We start from the raw sequence: 6,753 nt of genomic DNA on the forward strand, positions 1-6,753 counted from the left end.
TTTTTAGGGATTAACATTAAAATTTTTGTTAAAAGTCTAAAATCGATTAAATCTTCTATTTTTAGGGAATAATATCAAAATTTTTCATCCAATTCCAAAATAGATGAAATCTCTCATTCTTAAGGATTAACATCAAATTTTTTTGTTCAAAATAAAAAAATCGACGAAATATCTTAATCGATGTCAAATTGTTTTCTTAGAAGTCCAAGATAAAAAAAAAATCTCCTATTTTTATGGATTAATGTCAAAATTTTCATTCAAAATAAAAAAATTAATAGATAAAATTCAATTTAAAAATTGATGAAATCTCCTACTTTAGGGATTAATTTCAATTCTTTTTGTTCAAATTTTAAGTTGATAAATCTTCTATTTTAGGGATTAACGTCAAATTTATTTTATGCAAAATCTTATATCAATGAAATTTCTAATTTTTTAGGGATTAACATCAAATTCTTCCGTTAAAAGGTCAAAACCAATAAAATCTTCTATATATATTTAGGGATTAACGTTAAATTTCTCGACAAGTCTTCTATGTTCTTTTAAAAAATAAATCACTAAAATAAGCATAGGAAATAATTTAGACAATTAATAATATACATAAAATAAATTTCTAAAAAAACACAACAAATTTAACTTTTTATCTAAAAAATAAGGTAAGGGCAATATATATATTTACTTAAGCATACCCAACAAGCTACTGATACTTCATTTAGTCTTATTACTTTCCCTTTAATTTCAATGATTCTCATGTTTATCATGGTGTGACACAGATGACCCGACATGCTGAGCTGGTTTTCAAGATTTATATGATATAAACAAGGACGACGGTCTAGTTTAACAACCTCAAAAGGCAGTTGATGGTCTTTGCATGAATCAGCATGAACAGTTTTCTATAATAAGGACCATCTTTAATGAAATCAGCCATGGAATATTTATAGCAATAATTTCTGACCTGATGGCGGCTATTTTGATACCAATTTCTTAAATTCAAACACAAGTATTCAAGAGATGTGCTAAATAACATTTTTTAACAGTAGCTGGTGGGTGGTTACAGATTGAACAACAAAATTTCAATCATTTCTTTTGGAAAAAAAATCATTTGTGAATTATATCTAAGCTGTGTTCTTCACTTTTTGCCGATTTTTGCAAGGTGGGGTCCCGGGTATTCTTACAAATTTTTGCCGACTATTGCTCTGTTCTGACGAACACCGCTCCAGTCCTCCTTTGACCTTTCATTTATGGGAAGCTAAATAGCTAATGGATACAACAGCAAGAAAAAATGGAAAGCTGTGTTTTTGTCAGGCACCATCTGCGCCGAAACATTTTGAAATGCGAGAGAAGGATTTGAAGACAAAACTGAATCTATGGCATTCCTTCTGTCTCACTTCGCACATTCTGACAATTGTGACTGCAAGATGCAGAATCTGTGATATTAATCATTGTCAATTCTGCAATTCTACTTCCCGTTGCTTTCACAACATAAATTAGTGGCAGATCCTTCCTTAAGGATATTGCGAAAGAAAGAGAAGGGCTGGGGTTAAAATTTTCTTCAACTCTTATCCTCCACTTGGTAATCATCAACATCCTTAAATGTATTGGAGAGGGGGCACCTGTTTTGGTCATCATCATCATCATCTTAAACATTTCATACACACCTGGTGGCTTACTTTTCTAGGCCAACAATTTTCATTAGTTTCGTTCTCTAATTTCCTCTAAATTTGAGAAGATTACAAACTATTTAAGATTGGTGCAGAGGAAAAACTAAACAATTACAGAAGACTCGAAAAGAAAAAATAGATTGACAAACGTCTGTAGATGTCCTATTCACAACCGATGTATTGCCCTGGATAAGAGTTCCACAATTATCCATTTATTGGATTGAGGATGGAACTGAATCAAGAATCTCAATTCCAGGACCCTAGATTTTTATTGGTCCAAGTCTAGTGAAGGTTTAGAAGGATACACACATACATTTTGTCAAAAGTTCAAGACCTGTTTATGCTTAAACTTTGGAAAAGCCATTGCGGCCGCTTTCTGTCCTGATCGAATGTTGCTCTAGAGCTGCTCAATGGGGTTGTTGGAGTGCTGCGATCCTCTCTTCGTTCAGATTTAAACGAGGCAGAAGAATCAAGCTCAAGTGTCTGGTAGTTTTTGGATATTTTCTTGCTTGTGCTACCTCCAATGCTTAATGTCAGCTCCACTTCACTATCTTCATCAGATCCATCAATGCTCATTTTTCTTTTTTGGGTTGCATAAGCGCTTGGCTCTGCTTGGTTCTCGTCCACAGCACTAACTCCAGTTGATATATCTTCCTCTGCAGGCCTTTCAAGGTCGAATCCCCGTGACATTTTCACAGTCTCACCTGAACAGCTACCACTTCTTTCTCCTGAATTTGGGTCTTCCCTCAGGCTTTGAATATGGAAACTATAACCACAGGTGGTTTGTGCTGCTGAATTAGGCCGGTTAACGAATTGAGAGCAGTTAATATCTGAACTAGTTACTGGAGTCCAGTACTTTCTGTTTTGTTTAATTCCTTTCTTCAACTCCTCCATCAATAACTTTTGAACACTGTACAGCCTATGGAGTTCCCTTACCTGCAAGTTTCATTTTACCGTTAATTACATCTCTGCAAATCAGCTTTTAAGTTCCTTGCCATTGACAGTAATCTGATTTTATGCTTTTGGGGCTAGCCAGTGGAAAGAAAGGAGAAATTATTGCTCAGAGGGTTCTACATCTGACTTAGAATGATGAATATATAACAGTACCCTGGAAAGTAGTGATGTTAAAATGTCGTAACACGTTGATCACTACAAAACATGCATTCTGAGATATTTTTAAAATTGAAACTCACCTGTTGTTTGAAGATATCCTCATGCAACTGCATTGTCTTCTTGATGAAGTCTATGTTGTGTTTGCCAGGCATCTTGTCCATAGAGCTGCCGAACTTGTCTATCCCACTAACTTGAAGGTTCTTTTCCAGACCCCTGGTCTGCAAATATTCCAGGTCATCCATACAATGTACACTAATGCTACTCCTATTTTGTGAAGTTGCTAGAAGATTGATGGCATATTCAAGTTTGGTTCCCATTCCTGAAATTATATGATAATTAATAATCAAACTTCATATTAATACAAGAGAGTACAGAGAATCTAGCATATCCAATTTCATCAAAAACAAAAGAAGAAGCTTATAATGGAAGGCATGGAGATGGAAGTGATCCATCTGATGCTTTTCCTTTTTCATGTGCTTTCAATATCTACTCTATGACTGTGGCGGATTTATCAAATGCCACTACTTTGGGGTGGAGACAGAGGGCAGTTGACCTAAATTCTTTATGGGACATCTGGGAACCAAAGTGATCTAGATAAGATTTTGCTAATATCGAGTCATATCAAATTTTAACAAGGTAAGATTCAAATGCAAGAAACAAATCCCAAAACATCTTTTAAACAATATCTTCTTCAATTTTACCCACGTTTTAGATCTACCAACAAAGAATATGCAGACAGACTTGATACAGTTCACCTTTTTTTCTTGATCTAGATGCAAGCAATTAAGACAAAGAGGAGAGTTCTTTGCTAAATTTTAATCATACTAACGAATTTTGTCTTTGAAAATGTTAAGAGAGGTTTCTGTTCAATTTATGCAAAGGTGAGGGGACAAAAGGGACTGCTCAAAATTGCATTGGGAGCTCTGAAAGGGTGACAAAATAGTGCCTAGACAACGAAGTAGGATGTAAAGAAAAAATGGGATGTAGGCACTAGAGAGACCAAACATGGGTTGTTGGTCTCTCTCTCTCTCACTGGTGGGACAATCACTACCCGAAACGGTGGTCTTCATCTTCAGGAAATTTGTTCTAGAAAAGTGTCCACTTCTTTCTGTTTCTTCCAAAACCAAACCTTTTCGATATTATCAACATGATGAGTTCACAAAACAGTTAAAAATCCTACTTTTGATACTGAAGCTTGTTATAGAGCCATAAAACAATCATAAAATATAAAGAACACAAATGCACAAGCAAACTGGATAACTATGAGATGGGAGAAAGAAAAGACTTAAAAACCAGTTTCTGCACCTGTAATATTCTTTACTAGTCAATTATGTGGAATATTATCTGGCTCATAGATGGAGATCACAAATTAATTATTAATATAGAAAACAAAAGGATCAAGAATGCTGGCTCTATAGGCATCTTTCAGAAGAAAAACCTTAGGATGCAGTGCAAAATTTCTTACTAATGGCATGGCATAAGACACAAAATACATGCAACAGCATCAACTTCAAGTCCCAGGACCAAATCTGAACAAGAAGAAAACTGGCTACTCTATAATTCTCATCATCACCTGCAATATAAAGTGACCAGATCGCAAAACTTTCCTACCAGACTCATTGAACATCTTCCTCCTTCATGCCACTTGCTAGCTTGTCTATTACTGATAAAGAAAAGCTGAAAAACAAACAAGCCTTTAAGCCATTCATGACCTTCGATAAGTCATGTTTTCTCTTTCCCGATATGGACGGAACAACCTAAGGAGTGCAATTGCGGTGGTGAAATCGGAGAAGATACTATGACTAGTACACATCTGGTACAAGAAAATCTCTTGTATTTGACAGAGAGGCCCAAGATTTAGTCTCTCTCTCCCTTGCTTAGAGGAACAACAAAGCAAACCATAACTTAAAAAATATAGATATATATAATCATGGTCTTAATAATTCAAGCTTGACAGGCTGTGAAGGGAGGAAAGAAAAGAGCTGGACTAGCTTGCAATGTGTTTGCGAGTAATATTTTGATATTGAGAGAGAGAGAGAGAGAGAGAGAGATGAGTGGGAAAGCTAAGTTATAATAGTGTTATATATTAACAATGTAATGTTGTAGTGTATAATAATAAGGTAATTTATGGTATTGAATATTGGTTTTGCAAACTGTACCCAGGGGGGAAGAAGGGAGGGATCAAAAGTAGTAGGGGCCACAAAGTTATATACATTTGTATATGATAAACTCAAATGGGCACTCCTGATTGGAGGCCAGTGAACAAGATATTCCACACAAAGTCTTCCAAGAAAATCAAGATTATACATTATTCAACTCTCTGCGCTGCGCCTCAAATTAAAACAATAAAATTAACATAAAAAATATCTAAATGTTGTTAATATGGTTTTTAGAAAAAATAAATTATATAAGGATTGATTTGGTGTCAACATGATAAGTCTAAAGACAACACAGACGATTGATAAAAATATAGTTTAACTAAAAAAATCAAGACGATATCCTTATATAAATATTGAAATGTAAACATATTAGATCAGCTAACATAAACTCGGATTAATCTATTAAATTTGATATCTAAGTCATGAGACCTTAATAACCCTATAGATAGGGGGGAAATTTGTTAAACTCAATTCTCAATTAATCTAATATTATATAATAAAATTAAAAATAAAATTCAACTATTAAAAGAGTCAAGTGATCAACCTGCTAAAACTGGCTCTTAAGACTAGGTTGACCCCATAGAAAATAAATCAAAACAAATTATGTAGTTCAATTTCAAATCAATCCAATATTAAATGATGAAATTAGAAGGAAAAAAACATAAAAAACCACTTGAATAAATCAATCAAACTTATGACCTGAATCATGAAATCAAGATAACCTCATAGAACACACAATACCAAAATAAATTATAAATTCTAATTCTCAATCAACCCAATATTCAAAAATGAGATTAAAAAAAAAATCAACTAAAAAAAGACAAAAAAAACCTGAGTCAATCGGCTTAACCTATGACTTGAGTTATAAGACTTTGATAACCTCTCATATAAATAAAATCAAAAAAATATTATAAAGTCAAATTCTCAATCAAACCAATGTTAAAGGATTAAATTAAAAAACAATCAAATAAAAAATGGATAAAAAATAACTAGAGTCAACCCAAGTTAACTTATCATACTTAAGTCAATAGATCGAGATAACTCTATAAAAAAATAAAAATATAAAATTTAATTTTCAATCAACACAATATTGAAGGATGAGATTGAGAAAAAACACAATTAAAAAATTAACTAAAAAAACCCAAGTTAACCTAACTAACCTACAAAACTCGCAACTCGGATTATGAGACTGTGATACGACGTATAAAACAAATAAAAATAATAATTATAAATCTCAATTTTCAATCAATTCAATGTTAAAAGACGAAATTAAAAAAAAATTAATTAAAAAAAAGATAAAAAAACAACCAGAATCAACATGGCTAACCCGCAAAACTTGTAATCTAAATTATAAAATCAGAATAACTTAATAGAAATAAAGTCAAAATAAATTACAAAGTCTATAATATTAAGAAGCCTAATATTGAAGGATGAAATATGTTTTTTTTAAAAAAAAAACTAGGTTTGAAATTAAAAAAAAAACTCAATTTTTTTGAAATTTTAAGAATCAAAGTAAAAAAAAACCCCTTGTTATTTTACTATTTATTGCTATAGTAAAATATCAATACGTTTTAATATGTTAATGATAGAAAAAAATAATAGATGCTTCCTCTTGACGAGAACAACAATGCTAATGATGATCCTGTTTTTCTCTCTTACATGTAATAATTTGTTGTGTACAGATATCTTTTCTGTGATTTATTTTTATTTTTTTGTGAAATTCAATTATTCCTCATTTGATTATATCTCCCCCTCCCTCCCTCCCTCCCTCCAAGTAGTCAGTGTTGACCTAGTCCACTAGTACTGTTGTGATTGAGATTTTA

At 32.5% G+C, this 6,753-nt stretch overlaps 1 protein-coding gene across 2 annotated transcripts; it reads right to left on the minus strand.

Annotated features, from left to right (window-relative positions):
• Window positions 1–1,776: 1,776 nt before the first annotated feature.
• On the minus strand, window positions 1,777–4,820 carry LOC133674050 (uncharacterized). Of its 2 annotated transcripts, none has more exons than XM_062095010.1 (3): window positions 4,345–4,820; window positions 2,852–2,989; window positions 1,777–2,594 (listed from the first exon to the last, which is right to left on the minus strand). In XM_062095010.1, exons 1-3 carry the CDS (start codon window positions 4,396–4,398, stop codon window positions 1,986–1,988), a joined length of 801 nt encoding a protein of 266 aa, XP_061950994.1. In that variant the 5' UTR covers window positions 4,399–4,820; the 3' UTR covers window positions 1,777–1,985. The 2 variants fall into 2 exon arrangements, with proteins under 2 accessions (XP_061950994.1, XP_061950993.1); XM_062095009.1 differs by having other exon boundaries at window positions 2,852–3,090; window positions 4,345–4,819.
• Between the last annotated feature and the right edge of the window lie 1,933 nt (window positions 4,821–6,753).

The sequence above is a fragment of the Populus nigra genome, chromosome 15, assembly GCF_951802175.1.
Source record: "Populus nigra chromosome 15, ddPopNigr1.1, whole genome shotgun sequence".
Classification (NCBI taxonomy): domain Eukaryota; kingdom Viridiplantae; phylum Streptophyta; class Magnoliopsida; order Malpighiales; family Salicaceae; genus Populus; species Populus nigra.

Bases quoted from the DNA above. Each gene is read 5' to 3' on its own strand.
- LOC133674050 (XM_062095009.1), bottom strand. From the start codon at position 3,088: ATGGGAACCAAACTTGAATATGCCATCAATCTTCTAGCAACTTCACAA. The intron at 2,595-2,851 runs GTGAGTTTCAAT...TGAAACTTGCAG, and splicing joins AGGATATCTTCAAACAACAG to GTAAGGGAACTCCATAGGCT.